We start from the raw sequence: 20,613 nt of genomic DNA on the forward strand, positions 1-20,613 counted from the left end.
CTCCTCTTTTCCCTCCATCATTTTCCCTTCTTTCAGCACTCACTCATCATGACACAAAGATGTTTGTTCCTAGAACAAGGCAAACAGCTTTAATGACATAAACGGATATCCCGGTAACGAAACGTGAAGAGGCTGCACGGCACAAGGAGTTCTGACTGACAGGTCGTAAACGGGACTGAACGCCTTCCAGAGGGATTTGATGATGGCAGGTTTGGACTGGCTAATTATACAGCATCTCGGCCTGAAGGTTTCATGGATTCTCATAAATCAAGCACATCTTCACTGACAATGCACAATACATTTTCTTGTGGAAAATTAACACCTTAAACGATCTTGGATGTACTGCAACACAAGCTCCAGACTGAAATCTTACCTAAACTTGATTTTAAGATGTGACGTGTGTGTGCACATAAAAGTTAGAATTTTTATTCATTTTTCAGCCAGGGATCTGCAGCTCAGATCTGAATTTAATCAAATCATTTAATCCTAAAGTTTCTAAATACAAGTATTAATTTAAAAAAACTGTTGTGATTCTGTTCAAACATCATAACTAACAACATAACCTCAAATAACTTAAAACTCTGGCTAAAACATCTATTTTTTTCCTGATCAAACAAAAACAAAAATACCAAACATGAGAACCCTGCAACAGATCTACACTGACTGAGGTTGACCAATTTTGCAAACAAAAATAAGCAAATAATTCAGTCTGTAGATGTGCAAAGATGGTAAAACCTCAAATACTTGCAGCTGTAATAGCAGTGAAAGACGCATCTGCAAGTAATAACTCAGTTAGGGTTGAAAACAAATGTAAACCACACTTTTTTTGATTTGGTAAAAAATTAAAATAAAAAAGATTGAACAGCATGTCTCATTTTCCGTCTCCTTCACAATTATGCACTTTTCTTTAATGACTATAATAGTTAGTGGAGCTTTATACCGTTTTATCTGTTGCTGTTTAAATGGTGGCTCATATTACCCTTTTCCTCATAAGTTTCTGCCTTTTGCCGGATTCCAGATGAAAATCTATTCTGTCTGCTTAAATAAAGGATGAATAAAATAAAACATCTGCGAATATTCTATTTTTGTCTAATCTAACTTCTCAACATAAAGTTAATTTCTGTACCAAAGCACTATATAAAAGAGTAATACGAGTCCTGATGCATGGCTCTTATTTGTTGAAAGAATTAATTATACTATAAACAAAAAGTACAGCTAACAGATGGGATATGCACACAGACAGCTTCATAAAGCCTTGCGCTTTCTCCTTGTTCATCAAGAGGAACTGACTCACAGGCATCTGTGTTTGTTTACAAGGTGAGGGTGACCATAAGCACAGACTCGGGTCACTGAATTGTAACTACGTCTGCAGGCGGAGGTTATAGATGGAGGGGGATACCTTTGTTCAGGGCACAAATGTGAGTCAGCGTCTTATGAGTCACTTTAGCAGATTTTTTATGGTTTTGTGCTCCCACAACTTCAGCAGTTTTGTCGAAAGGCATCTTAAGTGTGTGTGCTATATTTGGACTATTAGTAATCAGCCTTGTTTCTTCTTTTAGTAAGTTTACATTAATATTATTTTTCTAGACACTGAAAAGTTCAATAAATCTTAATAATGTATACTTTTATTACTTTATATTTACACAATTCCTCTATAATTAGATGTGTAAAGAACCTAATAAAGATCAAACGAAATATAGGCTGAAGGTGAAATTCTTTAGAAAAACTGACGAGCAACGACTCGCAGAGTTATTTCTGTTGAGTAACACGTGTGGAAAAAAAAATCCTTCTCCCTTTCAGTTTTTTTTTTAAACAAGGTCTAATTATAGCTTTCTAGGTTTGCTGATGAGACTTAATTTTGGGTGGGGGATATTAAATGTCAGATGATATCAGGTTGGCAAAGAGCCTGGAAGAGATCCTGTGGTTCCAGCTAATGAAAAGCTGGTTTGATGCCGTTTGAAGCAAGAGGAGGAAAAACCACATCCAAATCTCCCAGAAGCACAGCCAAGAAATGTCCCAGAGCACAGCAAAAAAGTACAGAACCACATCCGAGACATGTGCAACAAAACACACAACGGTACGAAAGTAAATGTTTTGTGCAGGACGTTGAAGGGTTACAGTTAGGCGTTAGGCATATTGCAGTTTATTAATCTGGCAAGATGCATTTTAAAAAGCCAATTTAGGGCTGCTTCTTTAACAAACACCAGATAAAAGCATAAAAATCTGGTTTAATATGTCGTTTAGCAAATTTCAGAAAAAAAGTTTTATTTACATCAAAGTTGCCACCTGAACTTTTAAGACATTTTTGGAGAAATAAACGTAAAAACAGATGCAACTCTAATGAAGGTTCATACATCTCATTGATACATGCCTTCAGATTACACTTGTGAATTAGGACTGCATAAATAAATAGTACTGAATTAAAAAGAATTGAAAAAACACAACCAATCATGATACAATGTGGCAGATAAAAAAAACAAAAAAAACAATGCTAACTGCTAAAATGAGCCTAAAACTGCAGTCAACATCAAAAAAGGCTTGTATTAGAATTGCTGATAAAAGTTATACAAATAAAATCTGACCATATTTCTTTGACCCTCTTACTTGAGTTAGTCTGGCCAAAAAACAAACTAAGTTGAAGAGCTCCTCCCTGTTAAACTTGTTTATGTGGCAGCATTTAGTCATTTTCCAGAGGAAACCTTAGCAGTGGAAAAGCAAAAGACAAGTCGATTTATTAGCACTGTGAGAAAATTTCCACAGAGTGGCAAGCTAATGATGTGAAAATAACGTGCCAGGCCACTGACCCTAGGAAAAACTCACACTTAGTGAATTAATTACACAAAGTTTAATTAACTCACCTTAGTTTCTTAACTTAATTTTTTTTATTTTTAAAGCTTAAAATTAGAAATAAAATGCATTTACATTTACATCATGATAACAGCCCCTTTATTTCTATGCAATACTGAAAAATAAATAAATAAAAATACAACAGCAGCTTCATCTAGACTCCAAGCTCTGCTGCTAACTAGTGGCTAAATAAGCAATCGATTAAAAAACTAAATTAGTTTTTAACCCTGAGGTGGCTCATGGGGACCCATTTGGGCTGAGCGTCCTATGCGTACATGTAACTTTTAACTATAAAAAAGTGTGGCAAATAGGAGGGTCAATACAAGTCCTGATCCAAACTGTTCTATTTTGATTTGAGATCATAGAACAATTTGAGATACAATTTTTTAATTTATGAAACTGATATTTCTAGAAAAGAAACAGTTTATTCTTATTTTTCTTTCTCATTAACCCAGAATTTTGTGCCGTCTCGTCTTTTGGGTAGAATTTATGGTACCAAGCCTTCTTAGTACACAACTTGGTTATGACTGGTCACTGCCAACTCACTTTGCTGTTTTGTCCTTTGGGTGCAGGAATTATTTTGAGTAAACAGATTATCAAATGACTCTCGATGACGGAATGAGATGTGACGCCGGCACTGATGTCACTGCTCTCTTTGTTTGGGTCTGGGCTGTTTCTCATTTGATGAAACGATAAAACAACTAGAAACTGAGAACAAATGAACTGAGCGATGACTAAGTGATACAAGAATCTGAACACTCAAATTTACTATGACTTCTTGACAGAGCTGTGAGCACCAGGCATAAAATTACAGTGGATCATCCTGAAAACTGCTCTCCCATGAAACAGACAAACAACAGCCCACATTGTTCTGTAATAAGAGCAGATGCTTGGAAGAAACCATCAGGGAAAAGAAGGTAGAAGAATGTAAAGAAAGACTACTCTCTACATTTTCACATCAAAACCTCACCTTAAGGAAAATGAAATTGATGCTGATGTGAGCAAATACCATTTTGTCCAAAACTGTTCGAGAGGAGATGGAAAAATGTCCCCACTCTGGACTGCAATGCTGGTTCAAGTGTTGAAAAACACTTCCTGACTCTTCCAGTGTCATGTTTTAGAAAAAATAAATCAACATCCTCACATTTCCTGCTGATAACAGAAGAGGGAGATGAATTTCATCAACCTTCAAACGATGGAAGATTTTACAATTTGAATGCGAGAACAGCAATTTATTTCTGTGACTGATCTGCAGGGGGCAGAAACATCCCAGAGATGCTGCTATCTGTCTCTGATGTAACTCACTCAGGAGGGATTCAGCTCTGCTTCAGACCACCAGCAGAGACCTGAGCCCAGACATTTACGCTGCTACAACACCACACAAACAACTGTGACGTCCAAAGCAAAGTGCTAATTTTATGAAACAGAACAACAATTGTTCCTGTAGGTTTTGTTTGCATATAAATAACAGGAGTTAAAAAGAAAACATATTATAAGCAGAACTATCAACAAATTATCTCAGAACAGAGGAGGGAAAGCCTGCGTTAGCCCACCAGTTCAGCAAAGAACCTCAGAAGAAAGAACTGTTTACCAAAAACATTTAGTACCAACAGTACTTTAGAAATAATAATGCTTTGAATGATTTAGGTGAAGTGCTGGAAGTTTGTTATGGCAGCTTTCTAAATCCAAGTGAACTCAATATTGGACTGAAATTTACTATGACTGTCTGTCTTGAAACTCTAGAAGTCAAATATCAATAATTCTTTCTCTTTCATAGCGAGAAGCTGAATCTGCTCCGAATAATTAATGACCACGCCCAGCTGGAGTTTGATATATGAAAAGCAAACTCCTTCAAAGTAAAGAGACTAAATGTCTTCTAATAACTTTCTTTCTGCATTCTTTAAAACCCAATCCACGAAGCACTCTAAGAATTTGAGTGCTTGTTAAATTGCCTATTTTTAATATAGTTCAATATAAGTATTTACATCCGTTCAGACATGTCATCAGTAAATGTTGATATTGTCCACATGACATGAAAGTTACCATTACAGGCTTCTCACCTCAATTGTTTTCCTTTTCATCTTCTTCTGGGACTCCAGTCGCTCCTTTTCCTTTTCCACAGCTCTAGTGGACTCCCGCAGTCTCTCCAAGTCCTTCTGATACGTCTCTCTCTGCCTGTCCAATTCCTCCTTCTCCTTAGCCAGTTGCTCCTGTATTTAACAAAAACACACACTGTATAATGCTCTTTACAGCCAACCCTCATCATGCATTCAATCCCATTTAAATCTGCTCAGTATCTTTAAGGCAGCATGTTGAACCTGTACCTCTAGTTTTCTGCACTCCTCCTCTCTTTGTCGTAGCCGGGCCTCAGTTGCCTCCACTTGCTGCCGGTGGCGTTCCCGTTCCTTCTCCCAGCGCTGCTGCTCCTGCCTGTGCTGAGACTGAAGCTTGTTCAGGTAGGCCAGCTCCTCTCTCTGCAAGGCTAAAGTCCGCTGTTTCTCCTGCTCCAAGAGCCCGTTTCCTTTGTTGCGCCCAGGCAGAGACACCCGCTCCGTCAGCGAGGCCTTCTGCAGCTCAATCTGACTGTCCTGGTGAGATACAATGGCCTGAGGATGACAGGGAGGTGCACGTTTAACAGAAAAGGAGAACATTTTCCTCCAAGAATGCAGAATATAGTTGTGATCTGTTTTAAAAAGTCAGTTGAAATGTTAAGTTCCTACATTTATTCAGTAGATGCTCCAAAACTTCATAAAAACTTAAAACTAAATGTTGTATAATATCTGCAGTATTTCAAAGCCAAAGATGCAATTAACTAAAGGTTTTATGCCTGTATATTAGTTAGGAGCAATAACATTACATCCAAATCCAGGGCTGTTCATAAGTTGTTACTTCACAATTAGGACGGCAACTTCATGTTTATAGGAATTAAATATTAATTTAAAAACATCACTAGCAGTGCACAGCTACCACAGTCATCGCAATGCAGTGATGACGGTAATGCAATAGATTATTTCCATTTGATTTTTCATTTAATATCTTAAGCTTATATTAAATATTAGAAATCCATAAGAAAATGCAGACATGAATGATTGTCTAAAATGCATTAATACAAAATTATTTGTATTTGCTAAATGCAAGATAAATTGTATATTTCTAAAAGTTTACAAAAGTATACAATATGAAATATTTTCTTCAGATTTTGGAGTAATGGCTTTAAGATTCGTCTTTTTATGTTACTACTAGAGAAATGGTTTGTTCCTCTTTTAAATGTTTTAAGTATTGCTCTAACATGCATCCATAGATTTGCTTCTAAGTAACCAAACTGACGCTTAAAGAGATAGATCATCATTTCCAAAATTGCTTAAAAAGATACAAAGTTATACGTCTAAATTTAAAGTAGAGAAACTATTCTAGCATTTAGTCAATGGAAATCAATTTGGTAATCATAACAGATACAGTATACAGAAAATATTAGCCTGAAACGCTAGAAAAAACAAAGGCTGTGTCTTTTTACAGGGTACATGAGTATCTGATTTCAACTGAACTACATTTTTTATTTAGACTTGGACACATTTAAGTGTGTAGAGAGAATATTACCTGCAGGCTATAAAGTCTCTGGGAGAGCATCAACACTTTGTCAAAGAACTAAAATAGATAAAAACAAACAAACACACACACACACAAAAAAAAACAAAGTTATAAAACAGAACTAATTTCAACAGAATGTTCTCACAACTTTTTTGGTTTTATAAAGTATTTTGTCATATAAAGGCATTGTTCAAATAAGAAATGAGACATAAAAATCCAGCAGTTCAGATCTAGAAAAAGATCACCTCAGCTTCGGGGAAAGAGTTGGACCAGATCCGGTTCCATCTCGGAGGAGAGGAGCAGCTCTGATCCACCTGACACAGGAAGCGAAACCCAAAGCAATCACAAGTCAATGATGGAATAACAGGAAATCAAAAAAGACCGGATGCTCTGAAAAGTATTTTTTATTTTCTAAAAGACCAAGAGACTCATTATTACGTAGCCTTTAAAGATGCAGATGCGCCAAAGTAGAAAAATCTAATAAGGCGTTCTTCATGTTATTATTTAAACCGCTTAATTTGGTCATAATAATGGGTTCATGAGTTCCAGCCATAACCATCTGTTGTGTCAGCACTCGAATGCAGTGGAATTAAATATGAAAGCAGAAGTAGTGTTTACATTCTGTGGTTTAAATCATTCATTCAGGTTCGTACGAGTTAGACGGGCAATGACCTGAACTCCTGCTGAATTATGGAAGGCAGAACACCACCTGCGATACTTTTTTTATGATACAAATCTTAGATTTGAGCTTTAAGTTGTGTAGAAAAGATGATCCCTTTTAGTGCTTCTATTGATGACTGTAGCAGTATTGATGTTCACCTTAAATAGTAATTAAAAAGGCAACATTATTTAGTGGAGTGGCGTTCGGATCAAATATTTGTCTGGATTATTTCCATCTCGGCTGGCTTGGCTTTAGTTCCACAAACAAAGCTCCAGTCACCAACACGTGGCTATATTTAGACTGGCCGATTGTTCTCAAGGACCAGGATTAACTGAATGTTCCCAGGATGATCTTGATCAAGATTTTATCTATTCATAAAAAACGCAGAAAGATCCACAATATACAATATTCTAGAAAATAGAAAAGAAAACTTTCCAGATGATTTGGTTTGCATTTCTCATTATCGAGAGGAAATAACGAGACTGATGCATTTCAAAACACCTTGAGTGTGTGAACTTGTTCAGCCCCTACCGTCTGTTCCAGGGTGTGGCTTCCACAGAGACCTTTGAGCTGAGGGTCAGAGCTGGCTCTTTGGCTCCTGTCTCTGTTCCTGGACTCGCCACAGAAGCTCTTCTTCACGCTGCCATCTGGCAGAGACACAAACGCATGTCGATTCGCGGCAATGGAAACAAATTCTGCGTGTGTTATGTATACATTATGTGATTTTTATTAGCAATAAAGATTGATTAAAGTGAAGGAAATCCTGGACTCACTCTTGGAGAGGATGACAGGACTGCTGTCATAGCCTCCGAAAGTCCCTGCTCTCCTGGGCAGAACCCCAGATCCACTCTCGTCCTCCGCCTGTGCTGCCGGAGCCTCTTCATTCACGCCAGCCTGCAACAAGTTCTGCAGATTCTCCACTAAAGTTCAGCAAAAGAAAACAAAGAACCTTAGGTATGCGATGCATAAATATAAAAGTAAGTGTGAGCAAAATAGTGCTTTACTTTTGCACAGTGCAAGAGAAAGTTTTTCTGATTTCATCCACGATGTGCAGCATCATCCTACCTTCAGTGATGGCTCCTTTGAGCAGCACCTCCCCCTGCTGGAGGTCCGAGGCGTCGCCCCGGAGCAGCAGCTTTGAGCGAGAAGCCGCGTCCTCCAGACCCGCCACGGACTCTGCCATCTCTGCGAACAGCTGCAGTTTCTCTGTGAGAGCCTGAGCGATCACTGCATCCCTCTGGCTCAGACGCTCTACAGGCCGAAACATGAGACAGAATTAGAGACAAAAAATGATCTGCAACTTATTCAAAGAGAAAAATATGAGCATTCATAGAGCTGCTTGTAGAAATATTAATGTTGGGGGTGAATTGAGATAATTAGCTTCTATATACAGATATATAAGCTAATAAGTGGAGATATATACTTTCATATGAGAAGATTTACATTTTAAAATGTTTTGTCTAATATTGTGGTTGTTATTGGAACTTACTCCCACAGCACCTCCTTGTGGACATAAATGCAATTTGTGATCAGGAGTTACCTTGAAATTCTCGAAGCCTTGCAGCTCGAGCCTCCTCTTCCTCACTGAACAGCCTCTCCTCTGAGTGAGGGCAGCTAACCGGGCGAGGGAGAGACACAAAGACCGGTCAATAAAATGCATTGAAGGGTCAATAGGACACCGACATGCAATTAATTTTATTCAACACTTGTTACATTGTCAAACTATTTAGTAATTTTTTTTCAAAATCGGCTTTCAGATAATTTTTTACCATAATTGTGTTTGTACGTTCCCTGTATAACTCCAGTTACCTCTCGACTGCTTGCCGTATGTACGTCATCCAAGAGTTTCGCTCCTCTTTGGAGGCGGTGTGGATCTCGTACATCTCTGGCTCATTTGAGGAGGCGCAAATGAGAAACATGGCCTTCTCCTCATGGGCCACCTCCCGGACTATCAGCTTTTGGAGAGAAATCACTGAAGGCTTGTTATCCTGAAAGAATTTATGACAAAGAGAGCAAAAAAAGAACATGAAGAAAACAGAAAAATACATTCTTTAAGCAACATTTTGATCATGAGTCAAAATCCACATAAAATAGGTCTGAAATGATTAAAGGCTCAGAAGAGCATCACATTTATGCTCCTACTGGGTTTATTAAAACTTTCTCTGGGACTATAACTGAGAAATGATTTTAAAAAAATCACTCACCACTGTAGCAAAAATGTATCTCTGATCTTTCTCTTGAAGTAAAAGCAGCACATCTGACAGCAGAACAGCCAGGATATCTGAAAGTAAAGAAAGCAAGAACATCATGAGCAAGTAATGCATTACTCATTTTCTGAATACATCTGCAATGATCATTTTATGGAGGTGAATGTTACCTTTGAGCCTGCCAGAGGCAGCTTTCCAGCTGACGGTTCCCTCATGCAGCAGCCACCTCCTGCCCTGAGCCAGGTCCTCCCTACGAAACACCCGGCCATCTTTTATCTTTCCCTGCGTCTTCGGCTCCATCTTGCTGTGAATATCTCGGAGTCGAGATTCTTTCTCGTGCAGGTTAACCAGGGTGTCCACCTCTTTGATGGTGTCTTTGATCAGACTCAGAGCTCGAGTCAGATCTTGGTGCTCCTCTGTGTTCACTAGAGGCAGAAAGACAGAGATTTTAAAATGTAAACAACCACTATTTTTTATTTAAGGCACACTGGGATGGTAATTGGTATTCATGTTGCAGCTGAACCTTCAGTGTTGTGAAGGATGCGCTCCACCAGGACCGGGTACTTGGTAATCCTCTGCGTTACTAGCAAAATACACTCCGTCACTCCTAACCTCCGTACAATGGATAAGTTGCTGATTTTCTGAAAAAAAAAAAAAAAGACACAGAAACATTAAACTTTCACCAGCCTACACAAGTAATCTAAAGTGAAATGACTCTAAACATACGATGACACAAATGCTACAATATCATAACTTACCCTTATGAGGTTCTGAAACCTTCTGTTGTTTTGCAGCATCTCTTTGTACAAGCTGACCGCTTCAGTGTGATGACTGCAGAAATCTCCATAGCAGTTCTTCATCCTCTCTCCTATTTCACCTGAGAACTGGAGAACAAACAATCTCATTGTCAGAAGCAGCGTAAAATGAATTTCATTCCTTCTTCCAAATAGGAAAATAAAACATTTTACTGTCTGAAATGTAATTACATAGCAATGATACATCTGCTGCTATAACAATACAAAATAAATACTGAAATACAAAATTAGTACTGAAATAATCTATTTCTGCTTCAGTGGTGTAGGGCTGATACACTGGTCATTTTTTAAATTAACCATTTAATAATTAGAGAGAAAGAGGTACTTAAAATAGTTGTATTAAATCTGTTAAGCTAAAATTGTCATAACTTAAAACTATGATACTTAAAGAACATATTTAAAAGACAAACAAGATTTTTAATCTAAAATGTCATATTTATACACTTTTTTCAGTAAATTGCCTTTTTTGGCTATTTACAATCCTTACAATTAAGGATTGTCTTCACAATTATTTTATTATTAAATTAGTTGATGACTATTTTAATGATCGATTCATCATGATTAATTGTCTCAGTTCTAAGGAAAACTGATCAAACTGTGCCACATGCTGAACCTGTTTCACTTATGAGATTAAATATATCTGAGGAAATCTGCTGCAGTAAAGGGAAAATGCTACAGTAAGTACAGGATGACTGGAGTGGAGAAACATCTTCGCAGATGACTGATGGGTCCCTTTATCTGTATAACCACTGTGCATCTGGTCCATACCTGAGCGATTAAGATGTCTGCCACTCTATTGATAGTGTAGTTCCTGTCGCTGGGTGAGTCGAGGTTTTCTCGCCGTCGCTCTCTGAGACATGACAGGAAATGTGTGTGAAGGTCGAGAAGGTTTTCCAGGCGGGGGAAAAGGCAGTCCAGTCTGCCCGAGTCCATCTGCAGGTTCTCCTTCATCTCTCGGACGTACACACGCAGCATTATCTTTAGTGTCCTCACATGGTGCATCTCCGTCTGCATTAGCTCTACGGAACAACGTCGCATTGGTTCTGTTAAGTATGACATGATCTGCAAAGCGCTGTGTTGCCTTACCGATGAATTTATCTGAAGTTGGCGCCGAGTAGAAACCAAAACTTCATAAACAAAGTGGAGTTTTAGGAAGGAATACATGGGAAAATAATCTGCTGTGTTTTTGATGAGGGAATAACATTATAGCATGAACTGAAGCTCAAAAACGTGTGATTACAATAATAACACCTCTTTAGTATAAGATCAGTTAAATTAAATACAATGGAACCAATTAACAAAATTGTGATTTTAGCTTTATAATAAAACAATAAACAAAAATTCATTTATAATTACTTCAGACTCTCAGTACCAGTTTAATTAAGTCAAATTTAATCAATTATTACATTTGAGTATCATTCACATGAAGATAATTGTGGATTATAGGAGCCAGATTTTGACAAGAGTAACAAAAAAAAGAGCAAATATCTGTTTTTATAGGAAAAACTACTCAGCCGGCCATGTATTAAATTTATGCTTTTATTAAAAGTATTTACAAGTGTCAAAGTGCAAAGGGAACTCACACCTACCATAAATAACATCCTGCCTTTTCACCACGTCTTTTGAATGTTTCTTCAGATAATGCTGATCAACCGCGAGGCTCCAGGAGTCGGCCTCCAAGTCCTGAGCATCAGACTCCAGGTTGGCCCGCACTGCTGCATAGTGAGCGTCTGAAGAGAAATTATGCAACATGTTATGGATTGTGTTCTTCAACAAGGTAAAGTTAAGGACAGATGGAAGAATTTATTTGTATCATTTCAAACGACTACTGTGTCCCAGGTATTCCTCACAGAACATGGATTTTTACTAACTTTCCAAGATTTTTGCATGACCAAGATAGGAACCAGACGCTGAATCTGCTTTACAAACTGATAACAGATTCAATTTGGGAGAAAAAGGAAGGTTGATGAGCAAATCCAAAGGTAAGGGTAAATCCAATAAAACTGAACACTGGAACAAACATGGAGCTCTAGTCTCCAGTTAGTCTGATGTCTCCCACACAGTTCAGTTTAATGAGGCTAAAGTCATGACTCAGCCAAACATCCTCCACACTCTCTCTTCTCTGGTCTTATGAAAACTCCCTGAAGACAAACAGTTGCAAGGATTTCACAGTCTGAAAAGGGCAGTCTGGTCAGTAAAAGCTGCAACACAGCCCTGATGATTTTGTATAAAGTAAGTGATGCTAAAGTGAGGAGCGGATGAATTTAAACTTCAGCTCCGCTTTGAAAATATCTGCCCACCTTCTACGATGATGGACTCGGCGATGGAAGGTGCGAGAGAAACGGCGTCGTCGTTGCAACGTTTAGAGCGCAGAGCATCTATCTCATCCATGTCTCCGGGGAGGGATCTGAGCGAAAACAGCCAAATTATACAGCGGTGATGCAACAAAATGTCTCCTACCATTTATGTAATGTGTCCAAAAGTTAGAAGTTTATAAATCAATGTCAAGTCAATCTACAAGAGTATTAAACAACATGTATGATTATTTTAAGAAGGAATAATTAACCTACTCTACAAAAAATCAGCTACAGAACAATTCAAAAGAATAAACCTTGTGTTTGATTTTCAAAACAATACATTATACCAGGGCGGAAATTATTAATCAGATTAACTGATTATTAAAATAATTATCTATTTTAGTAGTCAATTTACTGTTAGCTCAAGTATAGACCAAAAAAGGCCTTCTGTTGAAAGAACACACAGAGCAATAATTAAACCAAAACTATATAAAGTGCACATATATATATATATATAAAACAAAGACATTATTCAGAATGTCTTTGTCATGACAACTTGTCATTAACCAAAAACTCATGATCTGACATGAATGTAATTAAAGTATTACTGATTAAACTTTAGCTTTAATAACATAAAGCTACAACATTTTTAAAGAATATTTAATTACTGAGATAATTATTAGCTGCAGCCCTAAACTGTTCTGTTGTCATATCATAGAACGGTTTTTCTGCAATGCCTCAGCATAGTTTTTTTTTTCTTGAAGTATTATCAAACAAACATTTTTTTAAGAGATCTTTGATAACAGTGAATTATTTCATAATAGCAGATCTTTCTAAATGTTCAGGGTTGTTTCTCATTTAAAAAGACATTGAAACCATTGAAAAGTCTGTATGTGTGTGGGAAGCCAATGCAGAGAAATTTCTGACATAATGCAACACACATTGCTACAAACTTACTGTTGAACAAAGTTGTTTTTTAAGCTGAATGCTTGTGTGGACTTAAGATTTTTTATTTATTTTTTTATCTCATGATTCACACTGAAATCACAAGAATCTTCAGATCTTCAAAACATTTGAAATTGCAATAATTTTACAGAAAATTTTGTTTGCAATTTCTGCATTTACTGAAAGAATATTCTTTCACACACAAACTTTTCATTTTATGAAAAATTCTTTACAGTACCTAGAGAAACTATTGTTGTTGTGGTACCCACCCAGAGCTGCTGTGGTGACGGAGGCTGGGGCCGATGCTGCAGGCAGGGGCTGAGGCGAAGCTGCTGCTGAGGCTGGCTGAAGGCTGAGTGCTGGCTCCAATCAAGCTAACGGTCATGCCTGGGACGCCGGGAAACCCTCGGTGGCCATCCGCAGCCTGAGTCGAATCTCTGCCTCCCTGATCTTTCTCCCTGTCCTGGTACTTCAGCACTGGGAAAGAGAGACGAGACACAGGTGATCGGAGAAAATGAGACCGGTTGGAGGAGGTACATGGGGACAAACGAGGAGAGGACAGTGAGAAAGGAGAAGATGACCAGCGAAATGGAAAAGATGGCGACTTGTTCGAATCCTTCCCGAGTGGGCCCCAGTATTTTTTCAGCCAGGATCGAGGCAGGGATCGGTAGAACCGGCAGGTGATCATGTCGCGGTGCATCAGAACCCGCACCCCGACACGCCCAGAAAGACCCCACGATGAGGCAGAGAAAGACGAGGAAGATGCCCTGGCAGTCTTGGAGGCACCTTTGGAGGCCCTCACTGATTTTCCTGCTTCTTTGGCAACTGTAAGATCCATTTCAAATGTCTCTAAATTTCAATTCCAGAATGAGGTCTTAGTGAGGGACATAAAGACCATCAGGAGTTTGGATCAAAAGCCAGTCTTATATAAACCAGCCCCGACTCCCCAGTGTCCCGGTTCCTGCAGAAACTTCTGGAAAGATGTGCGTCCTTTCCACGTTTCCAGCAAGTTCTGTTTCTGTGGTTCTCATCAATTCTCTGCCCATCGTGTTCCCGACCCCCTGCACAAGCCAGTGATTGGCCCGAGCAGGACATGTGGAGAAATCAGGTGTGGCTGACAGGACTCCAGCTGTTCAGAGGGGAATAACAACTGCTACAGGAGATTAACTAAAGCTTGTCGCTGCTGCAGCCACTCATGTCTCCTGCGGGTTCAATCACATGCATTCACACCTGCTGACCGTGCAATAAGCAGCACCTACTGAGATCTCTAAAAACAGATAAGCTGATGTAAGACGAACTGTTTTGTTTTTTTAATTGCCAAGCAGTGCAGGATGAATTAATGGGTGATCATAAATTAAAAATGACAAACAGAAGCAGCAGTTTTTATTCCTATTAGCGTTCGTCGGTGTTTATGGCTAAATATCTCTAAATAAAGATGAAAAGAGAAACAGTTGCACCACACGTCTCTTTTTAATTGTTAATCATCACTTTTATCTCCCAGCCGTGGGAGATTGAGCTGCCCACTCACACTCAGTGGGTCCACAGAAAACACACACCACAAAACTGGATCCTTAATTGGCCAATCTTAGAACTCAACTCCCCATCATTCATTAAAGCTTCTGTCACAGTGAAAGAAGTAATGTGATCCACAGCAATATGAGCAGCTCATCAGTAATTAAATATTCTGCTTACCAAGGCTAGGAGATGCTGACCCGCTGCCCCTCGAGTGAAAATCTCTCTGTGTGAAGAAAGTTAGAACAGTCACATGATTTGACACCAGAATCTAATCTTTGTAAGGATGCAGCAATATGAATATTTGGGCTGATATCAATATTCAATATTTATTACATACATTTCCCTACACTGTCATCATAACAGATTTTGCTGGACGATGAAGTTGTCATAAAATTATGATATGATAATATTGATGTTTGGAGACAATTTTCACATAACATTCTAATAAAGGCATAATAACACAAGTTTGACAAATAAACTTTGATTTTATACAAAACGCTCCACACTGCAACTGGAAGACATTTTAAATATCAAAATATAAAACATCATTAACAGTAAATAAACAAATCAGTTTTTTTTTTTTTTGAGCAAATTCAAATCACAATTTTTCAGCTCTACGCCAGATGATTTTATTTCCTCTTTGCTAAACTTCAAAATATACATTTGTAACATTTCCATAAACTGGCACCACTAAATGCACAGTAAAACAGAACACTGTAACCAAAAATGTATCTGCTGCAGATAAAACAAACACGGCAAAATCATCTGGGTTACAGGTGAGATGCATCTCCGTAAAGCTTTAGAACTATAAAAAAAAAAAAGAGTTAGGTTGCCAAGATTTTAAACTTGATACCAAAACTATGAACTGCACTCAATACTCAACAGTGAACAGTAGATAAGTGTTAATAATCCTTTGTGGAGGCAGCCACACTGGAATAGGACAATGGACTTTATTAACACGTAAACATGAATCTGCCCCATTCAAAGGTTTGTTTTTATAATCTACAGAGGTGTGATAAGAGTTGCCCGCTTCCTGATTTCCTTTTTTGTTTTGTTTTTTGTATAGTTGTCATACTTCAACGTTTCAGAACATCAAACCAATTTAAATATTAGTCAAAGACAACACAAGTAAACACAAATTTCAGTTTTTAAATGAAGATGTTTATTATTAAGAGAGAATAAATCCAAACCTACATGGCTGTAGGCGTCTAAACCTAGTAACTGGTTGGGCTGACCTTAGCAGCAACAACTGCAATCAAATGCGTTTGCGATAACCTGTAATGAGTCTAAGGTTCAAATCAAGGATATCAACTAAGCAACAGTAAGTTAAAAAAGTGTACTGTATGCTTGACAATGCTATCAACATACTATGGCAAAAGAATAAAAATTAAAAATAAAACCTCTTATCTTTGAACCATCTACACATTTCAAAACCCCAAAGTGTTTATCCATATGTGTATATTAAGGTACTAATGTGGCTAAAACCTTGGCTTTGATGCTCTTATCTGCTCTGAAGTGTAATGTTTACCTTATTCTTGCTGCTGGTGCACTCACCCAGCAGAGACTTGCAGCTCTTGTGAACGTTCACAGCACAATCTGAAAAACAGGACAAGAACTTGGAGTCAGTGTTTCATTAGTATAACTGAACATGTATACAGTACTAAAAAAGGGGACTTGTCAAGGGTGATAGCATGAATGCAGACAGAAAACATGACATTACAAGCCAAGTTTTCCTGAAATGAATGCTCCAAAATACAGGAGGCGGCAAAAAGAATCAATAAATCCCTTTGCAGTAAGTGAAGGAGGGTTTCTGCAGCTACAAAGCAACAGTTTGCTTCTTCATCATCAGAGGCATGTGAGAGAGCAGAGCAGAAACACACCGTTTTCCTGGAAACAGCTTTCTCTTTTTGTCCCCTTCTGTTCTTGCATGGAGAGCAAACCGGGCCCTGTCAGGTTTAGCCAAAACAAGTGACTGCATGTGATTAGCAGAGACACAAATCTGAGATGTTGCTGAGCAAACGCAGAGGACAGTTAGTGTGTTGCTTTTTCCTAATCAGAGACAAAACATCTTGGAAACGAAACATTTTCAGTGGCGGGGCCTGGAGATGAGGTACACAAAACAAGCCCAGGCTGAGGCCTGCTAAGCAAAATAGGCTATCAACATGCAAAGCAAGGATCCAGTCCGACCAGTTAAAACCTGGCAAATGCCAACCAAAGACTCAAGTCCCAGAAACAGACACAAAGCTGCTCCATTGGGAAACCAGTTTAAAAAATAAAAAGCCTGTCTGTCACACTGAATCAGAGAACAAAACAGGTCAAATTGTTGTTATTGCTCTTTTAGACAATGGTTTGAAAATGATTTTCAGTTTCCAAATTAACAGCTATGATATTAAATAGTTATCCATTTCAACAATCATTATAGAAGAATGCCAAGTCAAAACGGTTCAAAGGTGAAAACGGTATTTATGTTTCATCAGATCTCAACTCTGCTTCAGACATTTTCCATTTCACACGCAGCATGATAGAGACAAGGGAAAGCTTGAATCGTAGCTTCTTGACGATCAGTTATACCAGCAACAGCAGCACAACCAGCTGTGACCGTTTCCACAGCCGGGTTCCCGTCTGTACGTTAGGACTAAAAAAAAAAACAACCATAAAGACTGCTGCTTTTTCAGTAGAAATATGAAGCGACCAATGATCATTTCTGTCTGAGTCAATGGCCAAGAAATTTCAGACAGCGATCAGATTTTACGGTCAGTGGACCGACCAGAACTAAACGCTACTAGGAGCAAGTCAGGGCAATCCCACGACTCTTTGGTGTGGAACTTATTACAGTGAGTAGAAGCTTCTCAACGCGTCAATGAAGTGTTTCAACATGACATTGTAGGAAGCTATTTAAAGAGAAACTGCATTTACGACTTTGGTTTGTTTAAACAGAGTGCTAGATAATAGCTGATTATAATATTTTTGTGGCTATTGTGTATCTTTTGTTATGTCCGAAAAGGAGACACCATCAACTCTTCATATGCTAATTGCCAATACAGAATGCTACAAAAAGCTTAACATCTCAAATTGGTGGGAGTGGGAGAGATGGACTTGAAGTTTCATCGCAATATTTTGTAGTACTATTGAAATAACGAGAAAAGTGTCAATAAGAAGAAGTGATTTTTTTTACTGTACCCACTTGTAATATGCTTCTTGAGGATGTCAAAAAAAAGTAAATTTTCTTTTGATGAAAATACAATTTGTGATTTGCGACACTAAAATGCATTCAGTAACTACATTTAATCATACTTTCAAACTTATTGATATTCATTGAACAGTGGAGAAAAAAAAATCCCGTCAATAAGGAACTTTAGTTTATAAACATCACTAATTGGAATTTTGTCATGACGACAATAAATCAAAATCGTACTATCATAAGAAATTGATCATGATAAAAAATATGATACATGCCCACGACAAGAAATAGGAATATTACTGGGCCTGTGACAATTGATTAAATTGTCCTTGTAATATTGTTTTGAGACTATTCAAGTAATGTATCAACAATTGAATTTATGCTCTTAGAGCATAAAGTTTATGCTCTCAAATTAATAAGCTTTAATTTTGCAAAGAAATCTTAACAATAGAATTGGAAGACATTTTAAATATTACAACATAATACAAAACCAAAAGCAGGCCCAATCATTATTACTCTTTTTATTAGATTAGTAAAATTCTGTTTTACATCGACAGCTTTCTCACTCACACAGTGTGATGTTGCCTCGGCTAAGACTATGTACCAAATTATAAATCGCGACAAAAAGTCAAAAAATAAAATGCATTTTAATGATATGCTGAGGAATTAGAAGTGGCCAAAATCAGTATTGGCAGGTCAGAAACTGACCCTTAAAACTCTAATCATCAGTGCATCTCTTTGAGGAACGCAAAGTATTAATCAAAGCACAATGACAATAACAGATCAACTTCACAACCGTTGAAAAAAATCATTTGCTCTTCAATTGTCAGTATGAAGTCCAACATGTCGCTAATAACTTAAACTTTACTTTATCACTTTTAGACAAAACCTGAAACACAAAGCCCTAGAGATTAGCAGAATAAGACAACAACAACAAAAAAAAACTCAGTAGAAAGATCATAGACATGTTAACTCATCTGAAAGCCAAGGTAATAATCATTGAAATCATAACTTGCTAAAAAAAAAAAAAAACAGCTAAGTGAGCAAAGCAATATAAACAGGTGTCACAACAACTATTTTGTTACTTTAGAAAGAAAAAAAACAGCAAGAGTCACAAAATAAGGCAGCAAAAATTAAAAATAATCTAGCAGGCTGAATATATCAGACAAGCGACATGATGACACATAACACACCAAAGATGACTAGATTTTACTGTGGTGTAATGGTATGAAAGGAGAAGAGGGTGTAGCAGGTAGAAGGTCAAAAAGCCACAGAACTGCTGCAACAAACATGATTTCTTGACGTCAAGGCAGCGGCAGTTCTCCTCAAACTGAGTTCAGATGCATTACGTCGGAGCTAAAATGATAACCAAACAGCAGCAGGAACACTGAACGTTCTGTCCACTGATACCACAGAAAATGTCATCATCACAACGTTTGGAAAAACCCAAACAAATGCCTCACCACAGACTGCATGGAATCCATCTTAGCTTGGTGTGAAGACCAGATGATCTGTCCTCAGCTGGACAGTCAACGATAATCAACCAGCTGCTGTGCTGCTAATGAGCAACATGATGAGGTCCAGTCACTTGTTCATGTCAGCAGCTGATCCACATGACAACCATCAAAACCACCACCACTCAAACATGCAATAAACACCAATCAAACGAGAAGTACAGCTGTGGCCGACAGTGCGCACTTCAGTGAGTCACTCAGTGCACTGGAGGTGCAAATGATGACCCAGATCAACGACGTTCCCCACAGAATAGTTATCGCTCTGGGTTCTTAAGAGATGAAACTGGGATTTAATAAAGCACAAGCTGCTTTTAAACACTGCTAAACTGTAGGTTCAATCACATTGGAGGTCACATAGTGTTACATAACGTTAAGCAAGAAAAAAGATGTTTGTTCCTATTAGCAGCTGATTGTCATCAGAAAACCCACTTCAAAATGTATTTGTGTTAGACCTGCACCAATGGTATTAAATCGGGCTTTAACACCTTTTTTTTTTCTCAAAGGTCTAACCAGCACATTTTCATCCAACTCTGATTTTGTTTTTGGTCTTAATTTTGTTTTATTTGTTTGAAGGTCAGAAGAAAATGACCTTCAAAAGAAAATATGTTTAATTTTTTTTGACACAGGCATTAGTTTCAATGAAAAATGTTCCTACTTTATGCAAAAGACATCTCTTACATTTAATTGTTTTTTTAATGAACTCAAATCAATGTAGAGATATGAAAAACCATATTTTTCAGTATCTGACTTGCAAACTGACTCCCATCTGTGTGACCAAAGCTTCTCAAAATACTTTGTTCAAAAATCAGAAGAAAAGATCCAAGTCCACCTTCTAAACCAGACTATGCGGTGTGCAAAAGCAATGCATGATTTAGGTGGCAAACTTCCTACAATCCTACAAAAAAAATTCCACTGTGTACTACATTAAAATGACAATAAATCTCACTTGACTCAGACATTGCTTCAACTCCACTCAAGCTTCACAGTTCAGTTCAAATATTTCTAACACAATCCATTCACCATATGAATGTAACAGAGTAGCC

The 20,613-nt window shown here is 37.8% G+C and overlaps 1 protein-coding gene across 2 annotated transcripts in view; it reads right to left on the minus strand.

The window, feature by feature from the left end:
- arhgef18b (rho/rac guanine nucleotide exchange factor (GEF) 18b) overlaps positions 1 to 20,613 on the minus strand; it is a 50,100-nt gene that overhangs the window by 10,168 nt on the left and 19,319 nt on the right. For both annotated transcript variants that reach the window (XM_055047525.1, XM_055047517.1), the window contains exons 10-28: positions 16,404 to 16,471; positions 15,053 to 15,098; positions 13,630 to 13,837; positions 12,419 to 12,525; positions 11,708 to 11,848; positions 10,887 to 11,137; positions 10,062 to 10,187; positions 9,827 to 9,944; positions 9,474 to 9,728; positions 9,301 to 9,377; positions 8,906 to 9,084; positions 8,637 to 8,710; positions 8,162 to 8,347; positions 7,870 to 8,016; positions 7,628 to 7,743; positions 6,681 to 6,749; positions 6,445 to 6,492; positions 5,172 to 5,453; positions 4,908 to 5,057 (exon numbers count right to left, since the gene is read on the minus strand). In XM_055047525.1, the coding sequence (XP_054903500.1) occupies positions 4,908 to 5,057; positions 5,172 to 5,453; positions 6,445 to 6,492; positions 6,681 to 6,749; positions 7,628 to 7,743; positions 7,870 to 8,016; positions 8,162 to 8,347; positions 8,637 to 8,710; positions 8,906 to 9,084; positions 9,301 to 9,377; positions 9,474 to 9,728; positions 9,827 to 9,944; positions 10,062 to 10,187; positions 10,887 to 11,137; positions 11,708 to 11,848; positions 12,419 to 12,525; positions 13,630 to 13,837; positions 15,053 to 15,098; positions 16,404 to 16,471 (2,648 nt within the window). The remainder of the gene's footprint in view (positions 1 to 4,907; positions 5,058 to 5,171; positions 5,454 to 6,444; positions 6,493 to 6,680; positions 6,750 to 7,627; positions 7,744 to 7,869; positions 8,017 to 8,161; positions 8,348 to 8,636; positions 8,711 to 8,905; positions 9,085 to 9,300; positions 9,378 to 9,473; positions 9,729 to 9,826; positions 9,945 to 10,061; positions 10,188 to 10,886; positions 11,138 to 11,707; positions 11,849 to 12,418; positions 12,526 to 13,629; positions 13,838 to 15,052; positions 15,099 to 16,403; positions 16,472 to 20,613) is intronic.

Source organism: Poeciliopsis prolifica, unplaced genomic scaffold (genome assembly GCF_027474105.1).
Source record: "Poeciliopsis prolifica strain line A6 unplaced genomic scaffold, Auburn_PproV2 SCAFFOLD002, whole genome shotgun sequence".
Taxonomy (NCBI): Eukaryota; Metazoa; Chordata; class Actinopteri; order Cyprinodontiformes; family Poeciliidae; genus Poeciliopsis; species Poeciliopsis prolifica.